Source organism: Oncorhynchus mykiss, chromosome 4 (assembly GCF_057628025.1).
Source record: "Oncorhynchus mykiss isolate SJ-2025 chromosome 4, ASM5762802v1, whole genome shotgun sequence".
NCBI classification, from domain to species: Eukaryota; Metazoa; Chordata; class Actinopteri; order Salmoniformes; family Salmonidae; genus Oncorhynchus; species Oncorhynchus mykiss.
Genome location: NC_143025.1, coordinates 82,497,099 through 82,524,628, shown reverse-complemented (window position 1 = coordinate 82,524,628; position 27,530 = coordinate 82,497,099). Strand labels below are relative to the sequence as shown.

Below are 27,530 nucleotides of genomic sequence, written 5' to 3'. Positions count from 1 at the left end.
TCTAGGTCTATCTGAAGCTACAGTGACTATAGTGTGCTCACAGACCTACATGTAACGTTTTTCTCCAGGGTGTCTCATGGGTCACGGTGCGTTACATGTTAGGGGAGGTGCAGTACGGAGGAAGGGTCACTGACGACTACGACAAGCGGCTGCTCAACTGTTTCTCTCGGGTAATGTAATTTTCCTTTTCAGTTAACAGTAACTGTCCTGATAAATCTGTTGTATATGTGGGTAATCGTGTGGGAAGCACAGACTTTGTGTTCTAAGCATCATGCGTTCACCCAACAGGTGTGGTTCAATGACAAGATCTTTGAACCGACGTTCTGCTTCTACACAGGATACAAAGTGCCTGTGTGTAAGACAGTGGAGCAGTACATGGAGTACATCGCCACCCTGCCTGCACTGGACACACCTCAGGTCTTTGGTCTGCATCCCAACGCAGACATTACGTAAGACACCGTAGATCATCACAACGCTTCTCTCTTATCATGTCTATGCTGCGTGTTAGTCTTAATACTCAATATGAATACATTAATATTATATACCTATTCTTGTTCAGATATCAGACCAACACGTCTGCTGAGGTGCTGGACACCATCACCAACATCCAGCCCAAGGAAAGTGGTGGAGGAGCAGGGGAGACTAGAGAGTCCATTGTCTACAGACTGGCAGAGGACATGCTGGAGAAGTTGCCCCCCAACTACGTACCCCATGAGGTCAGTGCTCACTCTGTTAATGAAGGACAGGAACACAATGTAGCAAAATGTTTTGCAACAAATAATACAGATCTATGTTCTCATTGTACAAATTCTGGTAATAACTCCCTTTTTAAAAATGTTTTCCACTTACTGAACGGTATGGTTCTAATGATGGACTTAGCCTTAAGATGCTTTTGGGAAACCAGCCCTTGGCTGTACAGAGTGAATACACTGTATGCTCACACAACAAATTCTATTGTGATGTGTACTGTAGGTGAAAGGTAGGCTGGTGAAGATGGGTGCCTTGAACTCCATGAACATCTTCCTACGCCAAGAGGTGGATCGCATGCAGCGGATCATCGGAGTGGTGCGCACCAGTCTGGTCGACCTCAAACTCGCCATCGACGGTACCATCATCATGAGCGAAGTAAGAGAACTGGCTAGAATGACCGCAATAATGTATTACATGTTAACACTTTAATTGTGTTATACTTCAAATTAATATTTATAGGTTTATAGCTTATAAATCTGTAATAACAATGTATGAAATTGTGTGTTATTTTGATGCTTGAATATTCAATGTCATATTCATGTTTTACCTCCTAGAACCTGCGTGACGCCCTGGACAACATGTTTGATGCGCGCATCCCCAACATGTGGAAGAAGATCTCGTGGGAGTCATCCACTCTGGGCTTCTGGTTCACTGAGCTGCTGGAGAGGAACACACAGTTCTACAGCTGGGTGTTTGAAGGCAGACCCAAGACCTTCTGGATGACTGGCTTCTTCAACCCTCAGGGTGAGTCTCGTTCAAAACGTGAATTAGGCTAACTGATCAAACTTGCAGGGTAAGTTCAATTTACTTGTAATATTCAAAATATAGTTCGGCATAAATTAGCTTGTCATGTCTTCATCCTATTACATCACTGAAGATATGATTATAATGACATATCTAACAATTGTTATCTATCTCTTTATGTTTGCGCCCTCTGTATGGCTATAGGTTTCCTGACCGCCATGAGGCAGGAGGTAACCAGGGCTCACAAGGGCTGGGCTCTGGACACAGTCACCCTGCATAATGATGTGCTGAAGCAAAGCAAGGAGGAGATCACTGCCTCTCCTGCTGTAAGTAGCCTCATGCAAAACACTGTCATTGACACCACATGTACAAGATGCAGCTTTCCATTTTTACCTCAATGCCATCCATCATTCTCTGTCTCAGGAGGGGGTCTACGTCTATGGTTTGTACCTGGACGGGGCCGGCTGGGACAGAAGGAACTGCCGTCTCATCGAAGCCACTCCCAAGGTGTTGTTCTGTCCCCTGCCTGTGATTCACATGTTTGCCATCAACTCCACCGCCCCCAAGGACCCCAAGTTCTACATCTGCCCCGTCTACAAGAAGCCTCGGCGCACAGACCTCACCTACATCACAGGGGTTGTGATACGCACGGTGCAGTCACCCGATCACTGGATCTTACGTGGTGTTGCCTTGCTCTGTGACATCAAATGATGGACAACTACTCAGTATTTTTTTTGGTGTTTGTGTAACCCGCAAGTAACACAAATAAATGTTTTTAAAATTCCAACTAGTGAGATGTAGTAATTTTAATGGAATTAACAAGCAGTTTTACATCACAACCAATACTAGTGTTTCGTTCATTGAAAGAGTCGAGGGGCATCTAAGCATCATAAGATAATTAACAGAAAAATCACAACTCGTTCACATTTCAAAAAGTTCCTTAACTAGCTACATATTGTAACTCCAGAAAATGTGATTTAACCCAAAAAATGTAGTATCCATTATACTGGGAGTTCCAGGTTAGGTACTGTTTGGTGTAACACAGAATTTAGCTTGGCGATACTATCTTCGTCCTCGATTCGTGGAAAAGTCTCAATGTCCTTGTCCAGTTGCAGGGGGTCCCTTTGAATTAAGAAAATGCACCGTTATTAAAATACATTTTTTTTTTGCTCCATGAAGTAATCCAACTATGTGTATGTTGCCATCTTGTCTATTTCAAGTCTTCTCTCATTGATCGAGACAGGTGGGTTTGTCCACCCCAAAGTGCTGCATGTCATGACAGACACCGGTCTTGGTCAATGAGAGAACTTGAAATAGACAAGATGGCGGCGTACACATTGTTGGATTACTTCATGGAGCAAAAAAGTATTTTAGAAATTCAAACGGACACCCTGCAACTAGACAAGGTCATTTTATGAGACTCCCGTTTCCACGAATCGAGGCCGGAGGCAGCATCAAAGGTTGGTTGAAAATTCAGTGCAGTACCAACCTGTAACTCCCAGTATAATGGATACCAATTCGGGGGGTTTAAATCACATTATCTGTAGCTATTCCTTTACATGGTTAGCTGAAGTATTCCCATTTCACAGTCCAACTGCTCTGCTGTGAGGGTGCCCATGAGAGGCTGACAGTCAGGGTTAAATACTGAGTAAGCGCTCAGTTCTCCAGGTTGACGTTTAGCTGGGCTCCGCAGCCCCTGGTACAGCCAGTAGAAGAGGGAGATTAGGAAGAAAGGCAACCCGAAGGCCAGCTCAGCGAACAGCCCAAGCAGAACCAGCCAAAGCAACACCTTCAGCAAAGTCCGGTTTGCAAAACCAAGTTGCCTTGAACCAAGCCTTCGACCCAGAATGCAGTCCAGCAGACAGTCATCCTAAAAAAGTGGAGAGAATCACGAGTTAGCTAACACTGAGGGGTGGAATTGAAATAAACGATCTATGCCATGACGCTACCTCAGTGAGGGTTGAAGTCAGGGTTTTTGTGTTTAGCCTACCCCACACTGTAAAGTCCCTGTAGCCTGAGGGACAGCAGGCATCTGATGTTTTGTCAACTCCTGTGCGTCTTTATCAGCTGTTGACTCCCAACTGGCGGACTTCAAAGTGCTTCCACTGCCAGGTGATGTTATGGGCTGCATCTCACCAGCACGGGGCTCTGAACTTTGCAAGCTTTTGCTAATGCTAACAGCTTCTGATTCATACTCATGCAGAAATGAGATACTGCTTGACAATGTATGCACTGTGCACGACGGGTATCAAGCACTGATAGCTGGCGAACTAGCTAGCTAGACTGATTTGAGACGTCATTTTGTTCTAGCAAATTACCCCTCGATTGTGTGAAAGGTGATCTAATCAAAAGCGGAAATGTTATTATAAGGTGCTTTCAATGCATTGATAGAATTCAAAGTTTCACTGTCACAAAGAGTGACGTGAGAAATCCGTAGAAAACAGATCTTAAAATATGTTGTTCTACTTCGGCAAAGGTATTTATAACTAACCCCGGGTTGTTTACTTCCGGTTCGGGCGTAAGTAATGACGTCTGTTGTGTCGTAAAGCGCAGGGAAATAAACTTGACTCAACCGATAACTCAGGGTCGTCACTAGTTAAACTTTAACCACCTTATGCCTAACCTTAAATTAAGACCAAAAAGCTAATTTTAGTTATTTATTTTTACGGTATAGTCCATTAAGATATTTTAACTAGTGGAAACCAACAGCCAGGGTGCTAGGGTGTATTCATTACGCCGATGCAACAGAAACCGTGTACTCTAAACGCTGTTGAGTTCCGTATGGTTCTTAAACGGAAGTTCAGTCATCTGTCAAAACAATTAGGCAGTTTATGTTGAAACAGAATCAGTGTAATGTTGTATTTTTTTATTTTATTTTTACTAGGCAAGTCAGTTAAGAACAAATTATTTTCAATGACGGCCTAGGAACAGGCCTGTTCAGGGGCAGAACGACAGATTTGTACCTTCTCAGCTTGGGGATTTGAACTTGCAACCTTTCGGTTACTAGTCCAACACTTTAACCCTGTCATATTTTCCTCAGTAAGTGGGGGAAAGAAGAGGCCCTCTTTGGAACTGTTTTTTTCTTCTGTAGGGTTTTATGGCAGACTACATCCCCAAAAGGTATATTGCCGTAGGGTAAATATTGGCAATATAGTAAAAATGTATGATAACAATGTTTTTTTTTTTTTTTTTTTTGGTCGTCATTTAAGGTTAGGGATAGGCATAAGGTTAGCAGTGTGTCTAAGGGTAGGGTTGTGGTTTCAAATCAGATTTTAAGAAGATAAATTGTAGAAATAGGCAAGATTTATGATTGTGGTAACAAGTGACGACCCCTGAAACGTGCGTGCGTCTTAAAAAATATATAATAATATTAGTTTTACTTTTATTTATTCAGGGTAGCCCAATTGAGATCAGTGTCTCATTCCCAATCACGTCATTATTCTCTCTTTGTAAACAAAAAGGGAGTTATGGTAGACAGCAGACAAAGGTTTAAGTGTAGGCGGCAGCTGCAATCTGTTAAATGGTTTCACCACAGTCAAGAGCTGGAAGGAAACAATCTGATTCCTGCTATTTAGGCAAGATCTACAGTGCATTCGGAAAGTATTCAGACCCCTTGACTTTTTCCACATTTTGTTACGTTACAGCTTTATTCTAAAATGGATTGAATTGCATTTTTTCCTCATCAATCTACACACAATACCCCATATTGACAAAGCGAAAACAGGTTTTTAGACATTTTTGCAAATGTATTAAAAATAAACAAATACCTTATTAACATAAGTATTCAGACCCTTTGCTATGAGACTCAAAATTGAGCTCAGGTGCATCCTGTTTCCATTGATCATCCTTGAGTCCACCTGTGGTAAATTCAGTTGATTGGACATGATTTGGAAAGGCACACACCTGTCTATATAAAGGTCCCACAGTTGACAGTGCATGTCAGAGGAAAAACGAAGCCATAAGGTCAAAGGAATTGTCTGTAGAATGCCAAAACAGGATTGTGTTGAGGAAGCATTGCAGCATTGAAGGTCCCCAATAACATAGTGGCCTCCGTCATTCTTAAACGGAAGACGTTTGGAACCACCAAGACTCTCCCTTGAGCTGGCAGCACTGCCAAACTGAGCAATCGGGGGAGAAGGGCCTTGGTCAGGGAGGTGACCAAGAACCCGATGGTCACTCTGACAGAGCTTTAGAGTTCCTCTGTGGAGATGGGACAACCATCTCTGCAGCACTCCACCAATCAGGCCTTTTTGGTAGAGTGGCCAGACGATAGCCACTCTTCAGTAAAAGGCACATGACAGCCTGCTTGGAGTTAGCCAAAAGGCTTCTAAAGGACTCTCAGACCATGAGAAACAAGATTCTCTGGTCTGATGAAACCAAGATTGACCTCTTTGGCCTGAATGCCAAGCACCATGTCTGGAGGAAATCTGGCACCATCCCTACGTTGAAGCATGGTGGTAGCAGCATCATGCTGTGGGGATGTTTTTCAGCGGCAGGTCTGGGAGACTAGTCAGGATCAAGGGAAAGATGAATGGTTCAAAGTACAGAGTAATCATGATGAAAACCTGCTACAGAATGCTCCGGACCCCAGAAGGTAAACCTTTGCCCTAGTCTAAAAGGACAACGACCCTAAGCACACAGCCAAGACAGATGGCGCCGACAGATATAGCAGCTCTGCTTCTAGCTCCTAAGCAACTTTGCAGTATTTTGTTATTTTGTGTTAATTCTTACATTATTAGCCCAGAAAATGTTTGTGTTATTACATACAGCCGGAAACTAGGAATAAGACCAGAAATACGACTTTCCAGAATTAGATCCTTTGTTCATACCCCCCAGAGCAATTTAACTTATTCCAGAGGGTGCTCCAAAACCCCGCCGGTGGAGAAGAGGTATTTGGAATGGACCTATAGTCCGACTCAGGAGACATGTACATCATCCACCGCTTCCGAGTATATTACTCGCTAATGTTCAGTCTCTGGATAATAAAGTAGACAAGATCAGGGCAAGGATTTCCTTCCAGAGAGACATTAGGGATTGTGGCATACTCTGTTTCACAGAAACATGTCTCTCTCGGGATACAGACAATCATGGACTACAAAGGCAAAACCAGTCACATCACGGACACCGAAGTCTTGCTTCCGGACAAGCTAAACACCTTCGCCCGCTTTGAAGACAATATACTGTTTTCTATTCTACTGTATTTTAGTCAATGCCACTCTGACATTGCTCAATCTAATATTTATATATTTCTTAATTCCATTATTTTACATGTGTGTATTGTTGTGAACTGTTAGATACTACTGCACTGTTGGAACACAAGCATTTTGCAACACCTGCTAAATATTTGACCAATAAAATTTAATTTGACAACGCAGTGGCTTCAGGACAAGTCTCTGAATGTCCTTGAGTTGCCCAGCCAGAGCCTGGACTTGAACCCGATCTAACATCTCTGGAGAGACCTAAAAATAGTTGTGCAGCAAAGCTCCCCATCTAACCTGACAGAGCTTGATAGGATCTGCAGAGAAGAATGGGAGAAACTCCACAAATACAGGTGTGCCAAGCTTGTAGCCTCATACCCAAGAAGACTCAAGGCTGTAATCACTGCCAAAGGTGCTTCAATAAAGTACAGAGTAAAGGGTCTGAATACTTGTCTAAATGTTATCATTTTTTATTTTGTATAAATTTGTAAAAATAACAGTTTTTGCGCTTTGTCATTATGGGGTATTGTGTGTAGTTGGAGGGGGGGGGGGGACAATTTAGTTACTTTTAGAATAAGGCTGTAACATAACAACATGTGAAAAAAGTCAAGGGGTCTGAATACTTTCTGAAATGCACTGTATTTTAAAAAAAAAGAAGCCCACTTTAAATCTCAGCTTTTTAATTAGCTCACCCATAAGTGTATATATATATTTTTTTACATTAGATCTTTGTCAATCCGAATGCCCAGATATTTATAGGCAGGAACCCGATCAATAGGAGAACAATCCAATGAATAAATATGTAGTTCATCTGAATTTTTTTTGCTAGAATTAGAGAACACATATTTCGTCTTGCCCACATTAAGTACAAGTTTTAAACCAACCAGGGCTTTCTATAAGGCAACAAAATCACATTGCAGCTCTAGCCTGGTCAACAGTTTGCAATGGCATACATAAGTGTCATCTGCATACAGATGACTATTACATGTTTTAAGACCAAAATAGTAAAGAGCAGGTCCTAGTACAGTAATACAATTTTACAAGCGGATGGTGCTTTTCCAGCATCATCAATGTGCACTAGTGGTGAATGATCTTGTAGTATGGAATAGGCTCCATTTGACTTCAAAATCAATACCAGCAATGTGCTTCATTCAAACAAATACATTGCCAGTTCCTTTTTAGTACAATGGGAAGCTTAAAGTACAGTAGCTATTCCATTTCAGATTAAAGTCAGTTGTTTGAGTGTCTTGAGGGATTTCATCTGTTGGCCAGTGGTCTGTAGCCCATCTCTCCCTCTAGCTGCTCAGCTGTAAGTGCACCCAGGAGAGGCTGACAGTCTGGGTTGAACACTGAGTAAGCACTCATTTCTCCAGGTTGGCGTGCAGTTGGGCTCCGCAGCCCCTCATACAGCCAGTAGAAGAGGGAGATTAGGAAGAAAGGCAACCCGAATTCCAGCTCGGCAAACAGCCCAAGTAGAACCAGCCAAAGCAACACCTTCAGCAAAGTCAGATTCGTGAAAGCCAGTCGCTTTGAACCAAGCCATTGACCCAGAGTGCTCTCCAGCAGCCAGTCATCCTAAAAAAACGGGGGGGGGGAATAAATAAAGTTACAGTAGCTAACATTGACAAGATGGAATCAACGTTTATTACTATCTGGTTTTTCAGACACATATTAAGAATAGTCCTGGTTGACTAACAAGCATGGTCAATGAATCTCCAAAGAAAGTGTTTATTAGTCCAGGACTAGGCTTAAACAGTGTAGGGTAACCAACCCCTAGTATTTTAAGTAGATTTTTAGCCTACCCCCCAATGTTTAGTCCTTATAGCCTGATGGACAGCAGAGATTGGATTATCTGTCAACTCCTGTGTGTCTGGATCAGTTGTTGATGACTGGCAACTGTCTGACTTCAAAGTGCTGCCATTGTCCGAATATGTTATTGGTTGTTTTTGAAAAGATTCGCTCTTCCTAGCGGCCACATCAGCCCTTCTTCGGGCCCTGAACTCCGCAAGCTTTTGCTCCATATGTGTAGAGCTTCTGAGTCATGCAGCAATGAAAGAATGCGTGGCAACTTGTGCACGACAGTTCGCTAGATTTTTTTGAGAGGTCCCAAAAAGATTGTTCGAGTGAAATCCCGTCTTCCCAAACGCGGAAATCTTGTCTAAATTGTGTTATGGTAATAATTGAATTGACTGTCACAGGAAGTATGAAAATATTTTCTTTAACAAATCTGTTTCACTTCAGTTTGTTTATCTTCCGGTTCAGCTAGGCGTACGTAACGACGTAGATTGTGTAGTAAATCGTCAACCCCATCATCCACCTGACAAGCCAAACTAGCTTTTCTTGGTAGACTGTTTGTCTTTATTCAATTTATATATTGTAAGTAACCAAATATGCAATTGACTGATTATTTAGGTATTTAATTGAGTATTCCAGAGCATTATAGATTCAAAAAGTGTACAGAAGTTAGCTCTGCTCAGCTAGCTAGCTAGTTTAGCTACAATCCTACTCATGTCAAAATTCTCCATCCATAGTTCTGGATGAATCGAATAAAGGTAAATATATAGCTAGATCAATATGCCCTTTTAGATATGTCCCTTTTCTGTTTGTATAAGAAATGGACACAGGAAAGTATTAGACTCACTGACACACTACATAAAAAAGCAGGAGTCAGCTAGATAAGTATTTGAATCTGATTCACATATGCAATATCCTCTCTAATATCCCATTTTTTTCCCGACACAGAATGGACAGCCCCAGCCCACCCTCACCGTTGAGCATGCCAGATGTAAGAACAGTTGTCACATACTTTTGTCTTATTACTAATGCCCAGTAGTGGAACAGATCTCTTCAAACTGCTTGTGATGCAGTGGTGCTGAGTGTGATCATCCAAGTCTTCTCTGTGCCAGAGAATTTAGTGTGGATGGAGGAGGCACGGGAGTCGCCTACAACATGGGGAAGATTCGATAGCTGGTGCTCCCCATGGCCACCCAGATCCAACAGGTCATCAAGGCTTATGGCTTCAACAACGAGGGAGAGGGGGAAGTCGCTTTGTGAAACCAGTTCCATACAGAATGAAGGGGTAGAGAGAGACAAATCTATTGTCACTTGTCAGTGGCATTGTTTTGTGTGAAGACTGAATGCTATCTTTTTGCGTCATGTTCAGTTTGACCTATACTGAACAACAATATAAATGCAGCAATTTCTAAGATTTGACTTAGTTAATATAAGGAAATCAGTCAATTAAAATACATTCATAAGGCCCTAATCTATGAATTTCATATGTTGGTCATAAATATCTTTTAAAAAATGGTAGGGGTCGTGGATCAGAAAACCAGTAAATATCTGGTGTGACCACCATTTGTGTCATGCAGCTCGACACCTCCTTCACCTTGAGTTGATAAGGCTGTTGATTGTGGCCTGTGAAATGTTGGCCCACTTCTCTTCAATGGCTGTGCGAACTTCCGGGGTATTAGCGGGAACACACTAACACGTCAATCCAGAGTATTCAAAACATGCTCAATGGGTGACATGTTTGAGTATGCGCTGGTGGAAATTCCTGCAGTCAGCATGCCAATTGCCCTCAATTTATGGCATTGTGTTGTGTGACAACTGCTCATTTTAGAGTGTGCTTTTGTCCCCAGCACAAGGTGCACCTGGGTATTGATGCCATTTAATCTGCTTCTTGATATGCCACACCTGTCAGGTGGATGGATTATCTTGGCAAAGGAGAAATGCTCACTAAGAGGGATGTAAAATGTGCACATACTGAGAGAAATAAGCTTTTTGTGCGTATGGAACATTTCTGGGATCTTTTATTTCAGCTCATGAAACCAACACTTTCATGTTGCATTTATATATTTGTTCCGTGTATTTGTGAAATCATGGTGGTCAATCATAGTAGTCATTGCTTGTTTTAGCTATTTTTCAGGTGTTCTTAAATTTGCCCGTCTGGTGAAGATGTATGAAACTCAGGATCCAGAGATAGCAGCCATATCAGTCAAACTGGGGTCTCTTCTCCTGCCTCCTCTGTCCACTCCACCCATTGGTGGTGCAATCCCAGCCTCCTCGCAAACTATTTTATTGTGGACTGCCTTGTTTTTCCAGAAGGGACATCTACAAAATGTTACTGTACTTTCATCAAGTACGTGCAAACCTGGAATTCAGCTCATGATATTTTCATTCAGTCTTAGGTGAGAGTGAATAGGTTACCTTATTTCTAATGTCCTGAGATAATACACACAAAGCACATCTTTATTGGTTGAAATGAAAACACTGTCAGAAACACAAGCACTGACCATGGTTTTGGTTTTGACTTGTCATTTATATCATTAATTGCTGTTTGAGAGGACAATGATTTTTTGGGTATAAAACATTTTATACTGCTATTGTATAAAATGTCAATCTCAGTTGTCACAGCTAGATACATTGTATTAATATAAAACTCAAATTTGACATTTTTTTAATTAAAGAAAACAGCAACACAAACAGATTAAAACAACCTTTATTATGGCAGTAATGCTTTGGCAACTGTTTGTCATTTATCATTCTCGTACAGTACCATTATCACAGTAAAACTGTTTAGGGTGGGCCTCTGTGTCTCAATTTATACTTGAGACACATACAATACATCACTCTTATTTCTCACCTTCTCCCTCAATCACAGAGACAAGCAAACATTGTAGGATCCAGTACTTATATGGCCTCATTGTTGCTCCTATTATCAGACAAAACCTCATGACAGTTCATTCCCATACTCCATAACAGGAGACAAGTCCCTCTGTTGGATAGTCCACCATATGGCACTTCTGTTTGCATACTACATTTAAAATTAAATTCAAATTTTAAAAAAGTTTTTCCAAACAAAACGTACATTAAAAATATTACTAGTTAGACAGCACAGTACACACATTTTTTCAAAGGCAGTCACTCTTGGTTGATTGCAGTTGTGATGCACACAATGCCATTGAATGAACTCATTCAAGTTGTCCAGACCTTTTTTCTGCTTTGAGTTGGGTTGTATACAGACATTAAAATACTACTTCTGGCTACATTAATATCACAACGGGTAAGAGTTTTCTAAGGGTATAAAATCAGATACATGGGGAGAGCGTGTCTATAACATTCAAATCATCCAGTTAAAAACTTGTGACAGACTTCATATTGTTGATAAAATTAAAAGGCATCAAAATAAGTGCACAACAGAGTGAACAGCAGTAGAACCCTAAGTGAAGAACTTAAAGTCATTGTTCATTTTTCCTGGTGCAAATAGTAACATCCTTCCCATATCCACAATTTCCTAATTTATGGTTCTCCTTGTGGTCATTTCCAATGGCTCCTCATTTAGTGCAATCACTGTGTATGTACCAAAAAACCCAGCTCTCAGCCCAAAACCCCCATGGTCAGCGCTTTCTGAAATCAAGATCGACCCAGGTCATAGTAGCTCCATCCACAGTGCACCTACAACAAATGGCCAGCAGCAGGAGCCTCTGCACAAGGAGTGAGGCTGAAGGAGAATTCCGTTCCAACAGTAGTCCTAAACCCCCTAGTGGTATATCACTCAAGAGTCCAGTTCATGATGCAACAAAAATAACCAGACTGGTGGTGGCAGACCAGTTAGACGTAGTGCTTGGTATGGAACCCAGAAGGGAAATGACCTTACATCTCAAAGTGACGAAACATGCTTTCAACGTACCCCAGGACCCTCTGCCAGTCGGGCCCACCTGGTCTCAGCATCTCCTCCACAGTCTGTCAAGCAAACACAAACACTGTTGAAGAATAATAACTCCATACTCTCCGTCATGGACAAACTCTATTCTCATTCAAAGGTGCCCACTGAGGAGTACTACGCAAGGCCCCAATCACAAATACAAACATCAGTGACACCTTACATTTTAGTCACAAGTCAAGCTCCCTACCGTATGTTCCCAACAGCTGTGTTCCATGTTCATGGTGACGTGTTAGTACAAGTAATATGCATGTGAAATTCCCAGTAGTTAGCCCAGTTAGTTTAAATGTGGGTCTCACCAAAGTGGCTGGGATTCCAACACTCTCCCCTGTCTGGAAGGCTAGGTCCAGGTTCTCGCTCTGCACAGAACAAGTTAGGACTTAACTGTAGGGTCAATATAACAGTATGTGCTGTATGTGAATGGGTATGCATTCCTCTTACTTTGTCTCCTGTGCTGAGACTACTGTAGGGGATGTGTGTGGGCAGATAGGTGTGGTACACGGCACAGAAAGCCAGACCATCCTCCCAACTGCTACTGAAGTTGGTGATCTCAATATTCTGTAAAAAATTTTTTTTTTAAATCTAAGGTTTGTATGGGTCAGAATACAGACCGATGTTTTACAAATATGAATGGTAAGCTTGAGTTATTCTAGAAAACTTGGCCACTTCTGACCTTATAGCCCTGGGTGCGGCTTTGACACCAACGCAAGAGTGAGTTCCGCCTGGAGCCTCCATGACATCGCAGCAGCATGCTGAAACCATCCTGAGGTCTGGAAGGTGGATAGCAGACAAAAGTTATGTAGATAGAAGGCTTTATTTGGGCATATTTCTTAGGTATCTCTAGAGGGCCTGTCTACTCACCTGAACAATGGGTCTGCGTTCTGGTCCTCCTCCTGTTTTTCTGCCGGACATGAGCAATTAGTCAAGAGCACAGTAACTTTAATGCGGAAGACACATTTCAGTTGATTGCATTCAGTTGTACAACTGTCTAGGTAATAAGAAAGCAGTTGTGGATTAACTCATTTACAGTGCCTTCAGAACGTATTCATACCCCTTGTCTTATTCCACATTTTGTTGTGTTACAGCAGTAATTCAAAATGTAATATGTATTAAAAAAAAAAAATTCTCCACATCCCGGAGTCGCCTCTTCACTGTTGACATTGAGACTGGTGTTTTGCGGGTACTATTTAATGAAGCTGCCAGTTGAGGACTTGTGAGGCATCTGTTTCTCAAACTAGACACTAATGTACTTGTCCTCTTGCTCAGTTGTGCACCGGGGCCTCCCACTCCTAATTTACATTCTGGTTAGAGCCAGTTTGCGCGGTTCTGTGAAGGGAGAAGTACACAGCGTTGTACAAGATCTTCAGTTTCTTGGCAATTTCTCGCATGGAATAACCTTCATTTCTCAGAACAAGAATAGACTGACGAGTTTCAGAAGAAAGTTATTTGTTTCTGGCCATTTTGACCCTATAATCAAACCCACAAATGCTGTTGCTCCAGATACTCAACTAATCTAAAGGCCAGTTTTATTGCTTCTTTAATCAGGACAACAGTTTTCAGCTGTGCTATCATAATTGCAAAAGGGTTTTCTAATGATCAATTAGCCTTTTAAAATGATAAACTTGGATTAGCTAACAACGTGCCATTGGAACACAGGAGTGATGGTTTCTGATAATGGGCCTCTGTACGCCTATGTAGATATTCCATTAAAAATCAGCCGTTTCTAGCTACAATAGTCATTTACAACATTAACCATATCCAAACTGTATTTCTGATCAATTTGATGTTATTTGAATGGTCTAAAAATGAGCTTTTCTTTCAAAACAAGGACATTTCTAAGTGACCCCAAACTTTTGAACGGTAGTGTATATAAATGAGAATTCATTTTCAATACATTTGCAAACATTTCTAAAAAAAGATGGGTGAGAATTGTTTTTGGAATTCAGGCTGTAACAACTAAATGTGGAATAAGTCAAGGGGTATGAAAACATTCTGAAGGCACTGTAGTTAATGAATGAATTGACACACACTTGTATAGAAGCTAGACCAGCTGTCCTGTCGTTGCAGTATGCGGTCCATCCTTTTCCCTTTGGCTGGCTCTTCTTTCTAGTAAGAGATAGAGAGAAGAGACAGACAGGACATACTGCATACATGCATGACTGATCCCAAAATGGACCCTTGAATTTTAAGTCCAGGCTTTCTGATAGCATTTCAAAAACAAACTTGTTGGTTCAATATTAGTGTTACCTTATAGAGAGGCAGTGTTGTACTGGTAGGGTTCTGGGAGCTACCATTCTGTGCAGGGAGAGAGTCAGTGGGCAGGGGAAGTCGAGAGAGGCTCCTGGAACAGATAAGATAGGCTTTAGTTGCCACAGATAAATGTAGGATATGTGTGTCTATAGCATGGCCTTGCGCAACAAGGTCAAAGGTTGCTCCTACAGAGACACAGGCTGGCTAGCTTACATGCTCCAGATAACAACAAACAGATGCCTCACCCCTGAAATGCTAGTACATTATACGGGCATGAGGCGGCACTCACCTGGAACGCTCTGACATCACCACAATCCTTGGTGAATCTCTCAAGCCGCACCTCTTCTCCCCGGCTGCCAAATTCCGTAGGTACGCCTCCGCCACCCCCTTCACTTTGAGCAAGTTCTCCCCTCCTCTAACAAGCTCCTTGGGAAACTGCCCTCCCATGTCAACATCCTCTCCCTCACTCTTCACCCTTTTCTCTCCTTCCACTTCTCTTTCTGAATCCTCTCTTTTCCTCCCATCCAGTGCCTCCATCGTGCTTATGTCTTCACTAGTGTCTTCTCCCTCCGTGTCTCTTCCCTCTATCTCTCTGTGTGAGTCCTTCTCTCTTTCCCTCAGTGAGTCCCTCTCGCTCTCCCTGAGTGTGAGTCTCCGTGTGTCCAGCTCAGCCCTAGTCTGTTGGTGCTCCATGGTGAGAGCAGACAATCTGTGACAGGCCTCTCTGTGTTCAGCCCTCAGGCCCTCCAGCTCCCTGTCCGTGTCCTGCTGTCTGCACTGGGCCTGGTCCAGCTGGCCCTCCACATTCCCATGGCTCTCTCTGAGCGTGCCTAGAGTCTCTTCCGCTTCCACGCGCAGCCGGTCGGCCACAGACACTGCCACCTGTAGATCACACTGGAACTGGAGCCACTCAGCTCGCTCAGTCTGCCAGAGAGAGAGAGAGAGAGAGAGAGAGATCCAGACAGAGAGAGAGATCCAGACAGAGAGAGAGATCCAGACAGAGCGAGAGAGAATCAAACAGAGAGCGAAAGCGAACCAGAAAGAGCGAGAGTGAACCAGATAGAGAGCGAACGCGAACCAGACAGAGAGCGAACGCGAACCAGACAGAGAGCGAGAGAGAGAACCAGACAGAGAGCGAGAGAGAGAACCAGACAGAGAGCGAAGGCGAGAACCAGACAGATAACGAGAACCAGACAGAGAGCGAGAGCGAGAACCAGACAGAGAGAGAGAACCAGATAGAGAAAGATAACCAGACAGAGAGCGAGGGAGAGAACAAGACAGAGAAGAGAGCGAGATAGAGAACCAGACAGAGAGCGAGAGAGAACCAAACAGAGCGAGAGCGAGAGAGAACCAAACAGAGCGAGAGAGAGAACCAGACAGAGCGAGAGAGAGAGAACCAGACAGAGAGAACGAGACAGACAGAGAGAGAGAGGAGAACCAGACAGAGAAGAGAGAGTTAAAGATCCTGTACACTCAAACCAGAACCATACATCAGAAGAAAAAAAAACATTGCATCAGAAAAACTATCATAAAGAAGAGACAGAGGAACTTGCAGGTGAGAAGTAGATGTATAATTGTATATCCAGGCCAGCAGAAAGACATGCATACATCCTGTCACTGTCTCAGAAAATCTATAGTGCTGTTGATACAGTCTACAGAAAACATGTCTGACAAGCAGGGACTTTGCTTTAGTCAAGTAAAAAAAAAAATCAATAGGTTACCAAGTTCAGAACCTGTTTTAGCTAAACTAGCCAACCCAATTCAGGTGAACGCATAAACAAGATATGCCAGGAATGCCTGCAATGTTCCTTGTGTACAGTTAATGACAGTAATATAGAGATTGAGGGACAAACTCCCATATGGCAGGGCCTTCACACTGCTTATCCCTGGCTCATGTACACTAGTTGTTGCACCATGTTTGCAGATGGAGTTCAACAGCGATACATATTCTCTAACAGAACATCTTAGAAATAAAGTCAAAGTGCATCACATTTTTTAACCACTGATAAGCGTGCTTAGGTTAGCACAAATATTTCCGTTTCATTCAGGCAGTAAGTGCAATGTTCAGGCTAGTTGCAGGGTTTGTGGAAGGCAGGGTTTCTCAATATTTGTGCTAACCTAAGCAAGCTTATCAGTGGTTCAAAAATGTGATGGGGCTTTGACTTCTTTTCCTAAAATGTCCTGTTACGGAATATGTATCGCTGTTGGCCTCCACCATCTGCAAACATGGTGTAAGAACTAGTGTACATGAGCCAGTGATAAGCAGTGTGAAGTCTAAAATATCTAACATAGTACAGTACAGGGTAGAGAAGGGAAAAAGCAATCCACATCAAAGTAATAAGGATGGATTTGTGTGTGGTCTTAAAATGTCCTCCTCTTTGCCCGTCTCTGCAGTGACCGAGAGAGAGGGAGGGAATGCAGTGGGAGAGAGAGGTATAGGGAATGCAGTCGGGAAGAGAAGGAGGAGCGTCTGACTCACCCTCAGTGTGTCCTTCAAGTTGCGCACCTCCTCGACCAGCTCCTCTCTCTCCACCAGCAACCGCCTCAGCAGCTCTGACACACAAACATACAGTAAACTTCAGGATGTATTTTACACCCCTTGACTCTTTCCACATGTTGTTGTGTTACAGCCTGAATTCAAAATTGATTAAATCGAGATATATTGTCACTGGACTACATACACACAATACCCCATAATGTCAAGGTTGAATGACGTTTTATGACATTTTTACAAATTAATTTAAAAAATGAAGAGCTGAAATGTATTGCCTCAATAAGTATTCAACCCCTATGGTCAGCATAAATACGTTCAGGAGTAGAAATGTGCTTAACAAGTCACATAAGTTGCATGGAGTCACTCTGTGTGCAATAACAGTGGCTAACATTTTTCATAATCATATTTTTGAATGACTACATCTCTGTACCCCACACATACAATTGTAAGGTCCCTCAGTGGAGCAGGGAATTTCAAACAAAAATTAAACCATAAAGACCAGGGAGGATTTCCAAAGCCTCTCAAAGAAGGGCACCTATTGGTAGATGGGTGAAAATAAAAGGCAGACATCAAAAATCCCTTTGAGCATGGGGAAGTTATTAATTACACTTTGGATGGTGTATCAATACACCCAGTCACTACAAAGATACAGGCATCCTTAACTCAGTTGCCAGAGAGGAAGGAAACTGCTCATGGATTTCAGGGAGGCCAATGGTGACTTTAAAACAGTTACAGACTTTAATGGCTGTGATAGGAGAAACTGAGGTTGGTTCAACAACATTGTACACTGAACAAAAATATGAAGGCAACATGTAAAGTGTTGGTCCCATATTTTATGAGCTGAAATATAAGATCCCAGAAATGTTCCATACATACAAAAAGCTTCTTCCTCTCAAATTTTGTGTACAAATTTGTTTCCATCCCTGTTTGTGAACATTTCTCCTTTGCAAAGATAATCCTTCCACCTGACAGGTCTGGCATGTCAAGAAGCTGATTAAACAGCATGATCAATACACAGGTTCACCTTGTGCTGGGGACAATAAAAGGCCACTTTAAAATGTGCAGTTTTGTCACACAACACAATGCCAGATGTCTCAAATTTAGAGGGAGCATGCAATTGGCATGATGAATGCAGGAATGTCCACCAGAGCTGTTCCCACGTTTCTGAGAGAAATACACTTTTTGTGCATATGGAACATTTCTGGGATCTTATATTTCAGCTCATGAAACATGGAAGCAACACAACATTTTGCATTTATATTTTTCTTCAGTATACTTTAAAATCCATGCAAAACCTGAAAATTGATGTCTAGCATTGATCAACAACCAATTTGACAGAGCTTGAAGAACTTGAAAAGAATAAATGGGCAAATGTTGCACAATCCAGGTGTGGAAAGCTCTTAGAGACTTACACAGAAAGACTCACAGCTGTAAATAGCTGCCAAACGTGTTTATACAAAGTATTGACTCCGGGGGGTGATTAGCTATTTTTGCATTTCATTTTCAATACATTTGCAAACATTTCTAAAAACATGTTTTCCCTTTGTCATTATGGGGTACTGTGTGTAGATGGATTAGAATTGTTTTAATCAATTTCAATTTGGGTTTAACAAAATGTGGAATAAGACGAGGGGTATGAATACTTTCTGAAGGCACCGTCCATACTGTAAGAACCTGCACGCACTCTCTGTTAAGTAGAGACAAGACAAACAAACTATTATGAACCGATTGGGTTGCTATGGCCACGCAGATGCAGAGTCCTTACCGGCTGCTCCTGCTGGTGCGTCCAGGCCTGGACTGAGCCCCAGTGCAGACCTGTGATGTTCCAAAAGGCTAAACAGTGCCAGGGCCATCTCCTCCCCAGCTCGCTCTGGCCTTGCATGGGGCTCCATCCCACTGTCCCGCTCCTGCCAGCTAGGCTCCAAAGGGCTACCCTCAAACTGGGGCTGCTGGCCTGGGGACACAGGGCTGCTGGTGTGGCTGTTAGAGCACCGCACTGTCTGCCTTCCACCTTCCATCTCAATCCCAGTCCCCTGCGGAGACACTCTGCTCTCCACTGTAATCACGGCCCATTCTGGGGGGACGGACAGTGTGTGTCTACAGTTGGAAATGGGGGAGGCTCCACCCTGGCAGACGATGCCCCGGGTGGTCCCGGAGGACGGTGTCCCCTGCTGCAGCAGCTGAGCCGCGGCTGGTGCCAGATCAGAATCAGAGAGGGAAGAGGGAGGAGTTTGGAACAGATCTAAATGAGATCCTGGAGAGAGAACAAGGGAGTGGAGAGAAAGAGGGGAGGATTAGAGAAAGCTGATATAGGGGAAGGAAGAGATGGAGGGAAGAGGAGAGATGAAGAGGAACAGAAAAGCGAGAGAGAACTGCTGTCCTGAGCTATTTTCTGTCTATAAAAACAATACAGAAGAAGACCACAGTTGGCTGCGCCTCTTGGAGGATGCCGGTTGGCTGCGCCTCTTGGAGGATGCCGGTTGGCTGCGCCTCTTGGAGGATGCCGGTTGGCTGAGCCTCTGGGAGGATGCCGGTTGGCTGCGCCTCTGGGAGGATGCCGGTTGGCTGCGCCTCTGGGAGGATGCCGGTTGGCTGCGCCTCTGGGAGGATGCCGGTTGGCTGCGCCTCTGGGAGGATGCCGGTTGGCTGCGCCTCTGGGAGGATGCCGGTTGGCTGCGCCTCTGGGAGGATGCCGGTTGGCTGCGCCTCTTGGAGGATGCCGGTTGGCTGCGCCTCTTGGAGGATGCCGGTTGGCTGCGCCTCTTGGAGGATGCCAGTTGGCTGCGCCTCTTGGAGGATGCCAGTTGGCTGCGCCTCTTGGAGGATGCCAGTTTATTCTCTAGTGCGCATTCACACAGACAGGTCCATAAGGATGTGTGCTTGGCCAGCCTATACAGTGCCTTGCGAAAGTATTCGGCCCCCTTGAACTTTGCGACCTTTTGCCACATTTCAGGCTTCAAACATAAAGATATAAAACTTTATTTTTTTGTGAAGAATCAACAACAAGTGGGACACAATCATGAAGTGTAACGACATTTATTGGATATTTCAAACTTTTTTAACAAATCAAAAACTGAAAAATTGGGCGTGCAAAATTATTCAGCCCCTTTACTTTCAGTGCAGCAAACTCTCTCCAGAAGTTCAGTGAGGATCTCTGAATGATCCAATGTTGACCTAAATGACTAATGATGATAAATACAATCCACCTGTGTGTAATCAAGTCTCCGTATAAATGCACCTGCACTGTGATAGTCTCAGAGGTCCGTTAAAAGCGCAGAGAGCATCATGAAGAACAAGGAACACACCAGGCAGGTCCGAGATACTGTTGTGAAGAAGTTTAAAGCCGGATTTGGATACAAAAGGATTTCCCAAGCTTTAAACATCCCAAGGAGCACTGTGCAAGCAATAATATTGAAATGGAAGGAGTATCAGACCACTGCAAATCTACCAAGACCTGGCCGTCCCTCTAAACTTTCAGCTCATACAAGGAGAAGACTGATCAGAGATGCAGCCAAGAGGCCCATGATCACTCTGGATGAACTGCAGAGATCTACAGCTGAGGTGGGAGACTCTGTCCATAGGACAACAATCAGTCGTATATTGCACAAATGTGGCCTTTATGGAAGAGTGGCAAGAAGAAAGCCATTTCTTAAAGATATCCATAAAAAGTGTTGTTTAACGTTTGCCACAAGCCACCTGGGAGACACACCAAACATGTGGAAGAAGGTGCTCTGGTCAGATGAAACCAAAATTGAACTTTTTGGCAACAATGCAAAACGTTATGTTTGGCGTAAAAGCAACACAGCTCATCACCCTGAACACACACCATCCCCACTTTCAAACACGGTGGTGGCAGCATCATGGTTTGGGCCTGCTTTTCTTTAGCAGGGACAGGGAAGATGGTTAAAATTGATGGGAAGATGGATGGAGCCAAATACAGGACCATTCTGGACGAAAACCTGATGGAGTCTGCAAAAGACCTGAGACTGGGACGGAGATTTGTCTTCCAACAAGACAATGATCCAAAACATAAAGCAAAATCTACAATGGAATGGTTCAAAAATAAACATATCCAGGTGTTAGAATGGCCAAGTCAAAGTCCAGACCTGAATCCAATCGAGAATCTGTGGAAAGAACTGAAAACTGCTGTTCACAAATGCTCTCCATCCAACCTCACTGAGCTCGAGCTGTTTTGCAAGGAGGAATGGGAAAAAATTTCAGTCTCTCGATGTGCAAAACTGATAGAGACATACCCCAAGCGACTGACAGCTGTAATCGCAGCAAAAGGTGGCGCTACAAAGTATTAACTTAAGGGGGCTGAATAATTTTGCACGCCCAATTTTTCAGTTTTTGATTTGTTAAAAAAGTTTGAAATATCCAATAAATGTCTTTCCACTTCATGATTGTGTCCCACTTGTTGTTGATTCTTCACAAAAAAATACAGTTTTATATCTTTATGTTTGAAGCCTGAAATGTGGCAAAAGGTCGCAAAGTTCAAGGGGGCCGAATACTTTAGCAAGGCACTGTAGCGTCTCATGTTCCCCCTCCCTGTCCTTGCATTGAGCAGCAGAATTCTGCAGACTCCTCATTACGCTATCAGATGTGTTGCATGTGACTAGCGGTGCACACACAGTATGCAGTAAGATATTCTCACCCCAGTCTGAGTCCGTTTCCTGCATACTGAAAACAGCTAGAAAGGATAGGAACGGCCAGGGTTTTAAACAGGCGTAGAGGGGAGGGATGCGTGTCAGAAAAAGAGAAGACGATGCAGGTAGGATGCATGACGTTCAACATCAAGCCAGGTGTGTGTGTGTGTACGTTCATGTAGGGAACCTGTAGGTCCATGGCCGTCCTTTCCACCGACGTTACCCATGATGCAGCAGGTGCAGGGAGACAGCAGTGTGACTGTGCTTCCCAGCACCCCTCACATTCCCCTCTGGTGCTCTCTCTTAGGTCCACCGCAGATTGGATAGGGCATAATACACCTAGAAGTACAGAGAAAGCTCAGACCATTCATATTTTAATACAAATATGGTTAACACTACTAAATTCCCCTTTAATAGAGTGGGTACCCTGACTACAGTGGAAAACAATGTTGTTGTTTTTTGTTTTTTTTCTCAAGTGATGGGAGCTTAACTTAAAATGCTGCAAGGTAATTGAGCAGGGATGACTGCTGGTATATGTGCTTATCCCTGCAGGATGTTCACCATCATCATGCCTGACTCCCTGTGTCCAGTGTAGCATTAGATTAATAACACAAGTAGGTGATGAGAGGGAGAAAACCTGACAGTCCCCAGGGTTTAATGTGGAATTAATAGGTTGTTAAATTGATTAGGCCAGCCTGATCAATGGAAAGGCAGCTGCTTAGTTTTATGGACTGATTGTGTGTGTGTTCTTGCAGAAAAAAATACCTTCCGAATACTAGTGTCTAATACTTGTAAGGCATGTTAATAAGGCTACGGCAAAACTCTGAACATTTACAGACATTACACATCGGATCCTGAATAAAATAATCCCTGTGATATACAGTATCACCGGTTACTAATGGCATAAACTCGGTTCTGTAAAGGTAGACTAGACACTCGAGAGGGATACAATAACAAGACAAGAAATACACATACTATCTCGGTGTCTAGTCACTGCACAAAAATATCACCGTGCGAGCTATTGGAATCAGGCAAACACAAACACTGTATTCTCTTGTAATCAACCACCCACCTTGATATATATTCCCACGACCACGTAGCCTACCGCCCAATAAATACTGTTTTAGTCTATCTTCTCAGCTTTCCTCATCGCCGCATTTTTCTCCGTCTTCAATAGTCTGATACAGGTTTGGGGGGCTGTTTCCTGCTGTTGAAACGTTATGTAGTATGAGCGGAGAAAGATAATTGTGGAACCTGCTTGGAAGAAACGATGCGGCAAACTGCGAGACAGACGGAGACAGTCTACTGTCCTACTGTGAGAAATTGTATCCTAGAACACTGGATATATTTAACTATGAATGTGTGTATAAAAAGCTCAACGTCCAGAAGTGTTGAGCGAGGAGAATATCATGAATTTGGATTAAATTCAAGTTGATAATGACAGATGCCTAGGATACATTCAGTAGCTCGTGTTGGAAGTTCCGATGTAAATATCATTTGGCAGAGAAGGTAGCGTAAACCTATTTAATAGAATACATTTATTTTTCCTGAAGGAAGTTCAGTTTTTCTTCAAGAGATTCTCCAAGTATTTTAGATCAACGAAGGGACCTATAGGATTTCCCGGGGGTCTCTGACTATATACCTTTACTTGGCCCAACCAACCTTTGAACGGCGCTATTATCCTTTTACGTCGTTTGTCATTGCGTCTCTCTCTTGTCCCCCGCGTCCGGCTCGTACATAAATCATAAATCCCGCCTATTTCGATAATCTCTCTTCTTAAAAACTGAAACTAACCCTCAACCCCAATTTCAGCCTTTGCCCAACCCCTACAAATGTAAAAAATAAATAAATGCATTCAGGTGAGATGTTGTGGGTGGAAGAAATTGTGCAAAAATATTCATTTTGAGGTGGGTAAATGTAGTTGAACCTGATCCCAACACTTTCTCTCTAAAGCATATTTACCAGACGTCCACTGGCATATTCTGATAATACAATTATGGGCATCGCATGCATTTATGGCTGTGAACAGTTAGCTCACAGCGATATGCGCCGAGTTCCTGACATCTATCCCACTTGCTGGGCGCTTCCCCAAAATATTTCGCGGTATTGTTTTGGGAAGAGAAGTGCAATCATCGCCTAGAAATGGAAGATTATGGGCTCAATTCAATCCAACACGCATTGCAGTGTTTATGCAGTAGTCTTTTTTCCAATGGTCTAATTAAAGCACAGATTGGTTTTAGGTACTGTATAAAAAAAACTACTACCAGGGCAACCCTTCTCACAGGTATGTTTTCACTTTTCAGAATTATAACAGAGTTTTTGCACGGGATGAATATTGTAAATAAAGGGTTAAAAGAAGAAGAAAAAAGATATCCAGCCCATGTGGGATTAAAACTCACAACCAGTGAGACCATTGTTATTAGCGGACTGCGCCACCAAAAAGTTTTTATTCATTTTTACAACAAAAAAAATAAAAAAATATGAGTACTGTCTTAATAAAACAATTTACACCACCATGCTAGAGTACACTGGCTAATGGTACTGCCTCATGTTCAGCCAATCAGGTTGTAGCAGTCTGTTTACCCCTGGCTGAACGCTGTGTGCAACATCAGGAAGTAACAGACATTCTATCAACTACCTCATCCCCATATTATTATTATTTTTGCTCATTTGCACCCCAGTATCCCTACTTGCACCATGATCTTCTGCATATCTATCACTCCAGTGTTTAATTGCTCAATTGTAATTACTTCCCCGCTACGGCCTATTTATTGCCTTAATTCCCTAATCTTACTACATTTGCACACACTGTATATATATATATTTTCTATTGTGTTATTGACTGTGCTTTGTTTATCCCATGTGTAACTCTGTGTTGTTTGTGTCACACTGCTTTGCTTTATCTTGGCCAGGTTGCAGTTGTAAATTAGAACTTGTTCTCAACTGGCCAGCTGGTTAAATATATGTGAAATAAAAAAAATAAAAAGTGGTGGAAAATTGTGTTTTATTAACACATTTTCCCATTTGTTTCCCTGGCAGCTCGGCGTTAAAGCTAGTTCAGGAGGAAAGCGACGCCCTTACAGCCTGAATCGAGGATGTTTTATGTCGGTAGATTAGTAGCCAAAAGGCAGTTTTCCCATGGGCACCGCCATTGAGGGATTCCACCATGCTTCCACCATTTTAAAGTAGTCGAATGGGTAGGAATTCCTATGGGTTGTAGCCTCAATGGCGCTGCCCATGCTGTCACAGAAGATATAATAGCACAAATATAAAGTCCTCTATCTTTCTATATGAGCCGGCTGCATACATTCCAGTTGGACACAGATGACAAACAATGTAAAAGGAATACTAGCTCAATCTGCCGGCTCATTGGGCTATTCTCTACTACTGTGTAAAACTAACAAGACATACCAAGTTTAAAACTTTGAGGTAGGCCGCCGTCTACTAGGGGCTATTGTTAGTTTAATGTCGCTTAACCCAGAACAAACATCTAATTTGGTTGTTCATTCTGTCCACAAGATTTTACTGTTAGTATGATATCCTTGAGTGAAGTACTAATTGACCACTGGAGGGCAGAATAAATCAACATACTGAACAAATAGACTGATACAAGTGAAATATATTCATAAAAAACATACAAGAAAAGTCCAATTGACTTGATTTAGTGAATGGGTTATTTCCCCCATCTAGGTGGGGTTAGCCTATCTGTTAAAGGAACATGATGCAACTTTTCAATCCTCTCAAAACTACACTAGTGCCTAGGGCCTGATTTGGGATTCTCACAGGACCTGGGTACAAGTGTACAGAGGGATGCTATTAGCAGTTCTTGAAAAACATCCAGCTCTTAGAACAGGAAAGTTACCAACAGTCACCCAAAGTTACCAACAGTCACCCAAAGTTACCAACAGTCACCCAAAGTTACCAACAGTCACCCAAGTTACCAGCAGTCACCCAAAGTTACCAACAGTCACCCAAGTTACCAACAGTAACCCAAAGTTACCAACAGTCACCCAAGTTACCAACAGTCACCAAAGTTACCAACAGTCACCCAAAGTTACCAACAGTCACCCAAAGTTACCAACAGTCACCCAAAGTTACCAACAGTCACCCAAGTTACCAGCAGTCACCCAAAGTTACCAACCGTCACTTGATCAAATTTGTCAACACAAGGTTTGAAATTTGTAAGTGCCAAACATTTAGTACAGAAAAAAGGTTAATTGTAGAACAAAAAAAAGGTTCTATCGCTTGCTTCAAATCAAACTTTGTCACATGTGCCAAATACAACAAGTGTAGACCTTACTGTGAAATGCTTATTTACAAGCCCTTAACGCTTCTTGAACTGCACTGTTGGTTAAGAACATATATACCAATCAAACTAAAGTAAAAAATAATAAAAAGTAACACAAAATAACAAGGCTATATACAGGGGGTACTGGTACTGAGTCAGTGTGCGGGGGTACAGGTTCAGGGTAATTTGTACATGTAGGTAGGGTGAAGATAATAAAACAGAGAGTAGCTGCAGTGTACGAAACAAATGGGGGGGGGGGGGGGGGTGTCAATGTGAATAATTATTGATTAATTGTTCAGCAGCCTCATGGATTGGGGGTATAAGTGTCACTCCAGAAAGGTTTTATATAGAATCCCCAAACCCTTTTCTTGAATCATGAAGCGCCCAGAGCTCCATGACGGGTAATAGGATACAGAATCGTAAGTAAGCGTTTCAATCTACACCTGTTGTATACGAACCATGTGAACAATTACATTTTATTTGGTAATATACTGGGTTGGGGGAAGAGTAGTATAATGTAAATATTGAGGAATTAAATAAAATAACATGTATTTCTAGTTGTTTTTATATGGCTTAGACCGTGAAAAACAAACGACTCAGCAGTCCAAAAAAAAAATATCAATATATCATTTTTTTCACACTATGAGGATGGAATAATACTGTGACATTTAGATCATGATGATGATGCCCTTTCGGTGTCAGAGCTGCTTGAAAAGACCGCCTGAAATATCAGCCTGTTTTGGTGGGATGGAGTTTGTCTGGCTGGTGACATCACAAGACGGTAAGACCAATAAGAATCAAATCAAATTTTATTAGTCATATGCGCCGAATACAACAGGTGTAGATTACAGAGAAATGCTTACTTACGAGCCCCTAACCAACAATGCAGTTAAAAAAATAGGATAAGAATAAGAAATAAAAAGTAACAAGTAATTAAAGAGCAGCAGTAAAATAGCAATAGCGAGACTATATAAAGGGGGGTACCGGTACAGAGTCAATGTGCGGGGGCACCAGTTAGTTGAGGTAATATGTACATGCAGGTGGAGTTATTAAAGTGACAATACATAGATGAGAACAACAAAGAGTAGCAGAGGTGTAAAGGGGGGGGGGGGGGGGGGGGGGGATGCAAATAGTCTGGGTAGCCATTTGATTAGGTGTTCAGGAGTCTTATGGCTTGGGGGTAGAAGCTGTTTAGAAGACTCTTGGACCTAGACTTGGTGCTCCGGTACCGCTTGCCAAGTAGTAGCAGAGAGAACAGTCTATGACTAGGGTGGCTGGAGTCTTTGCCAATTTTTAGAGCCTTCCTCTGACACAGCCTGGTATAGAGGTCCTGGATGGCAGGAAGCTTGGCCCCAGTGATGTACTGGGCCATTCACACTACCCTCTGTAGTGCCTTGCGGTCGGAGGCCGAGCAGTTGCCATACCAGGCGGTGAT

The 27,530-nt window shown here is 42.7% G+C and overlaps 3 protein-coding genes and 1 long non-coding RNA gene across 6 annotated transcripts in view; 2 read left to right on the top strand and 2 right to left on the bottom strand.

Moving 5' to 3' along the window:
* LOC110521084 (dynein axonemal heavy chain 8) overlaps window positions 1-2,281 on the top strand; it is a 58,352-nt gene extending 56,071 nt beyond the window's left edge. Inside the window, exons 86-92 of the mRNA XM_090233167.1 lie at window positions 69-170; window positions 289-449; window positions 560-716; window positions 973-1,125; window positions 1,305-1,494; window positions 1,699-1,820; window positions 1,918-2,281. Of these exons, the coding sequence (XP_090089293.1) occupies window positions 69-170; window positions 289-449; window positions 560-716; window positions 973-1,125; window positions 1,305-1,494; window positions 1,699-1,820; window positions 1,918-2,205 (1,173 nt within the window). The 3' untranslated portion in view covers window positions 2,206-2,281. The remainder of the gene's footprint in view (window positions 1-68; window positions 171-288; window positions 450-559; window positions 717-972; window positions 1,126-1,304; window positions 1,495-1,698; window positions 1,821-1,917) is intronic.
* A 534-nt stretch (window positions 2,282-2,815) lies between these two features.
* On the top strand, window positions 2,816-9,957 carry LOC118964467 (uncharacterized). 3 transcript variants are annotated; one of them, XR_016495470.1, is made up of 3 exons: window positions 2,816-2,954; window positions 9,435-9,477; window positions 9,599-9,957. It is a non-coding gene; the product is annotated as an uncharacterized LOC118964467 (long non-coding RNA). The 3 variants fall into 3 exon arrangements; XR_016495469.1 differs by lacking the exon at window positions 2,816-2,954 and adding an exon at window positions 8,951-9,068; XR_016495468.1 differs by lacking the exon at window positions 2,816-2,954 and adding an exon at window positions 8,973-9,244.
* On the bottom strand, window positions 7,147-8,905 carry LOC110522513 (SAYSvFN domain-containing protein 1). The gene is made up of 2 exons (XM_021600957.3): window positions 8,495-8,905; window positions 7,147-8,267 (listed from the first exon to the last, which is right to left on the bottom strand). The coding sequence occupies exons 1-2, from the start codon at window positions 8,711-8,713 to the stop codon at window positions 7,950-7,952; spliced, it is 537 nt and encodes a 178-aa protein (XP_021456632.1). The 5' UTR covers window positions 8,714-8,905; the 3' UTR covers window positions 7,147-7,949.
* Window positions 9,958-11,177: 1,220 nt separating the features above from the next.
* LOC110522512 (uncharacterized) lies at window positions 11,178-23,560 on the bottom strand. Its single transcript, XM_021600955.3, has 12 exons — window positions 22,880-23,560; window positions 21,995-22,146; window positions 18,927-19,415; window positions 17,147-17,220; window positions 14,957-15,591; window positions 14,665-14,758; window positions 14,448-14,523; window positions 13,279-13,318; window positions 13,091-13,187; window positions 12,859-12,975; window positions 12,717-12,776; window positions 11,178-12,437 (listed from the first exon to the last, which is right to left on the bottom strand). Exons 2-12 carry the CDS (start codon window positions 22,032-22,034, stop codon window positions 12,348-12,350), a joined length of 1,812 nt encoding a protein of 603 aa, XP_021456630.2. The 5' UTR covers window positions 22,035-22,146; window positions 22,880-23,560; the 3' UTR covers window positions 11,178-12,347.
* Window positions 23,561-27,530: the final 3,970 nt, after the last annotated feature.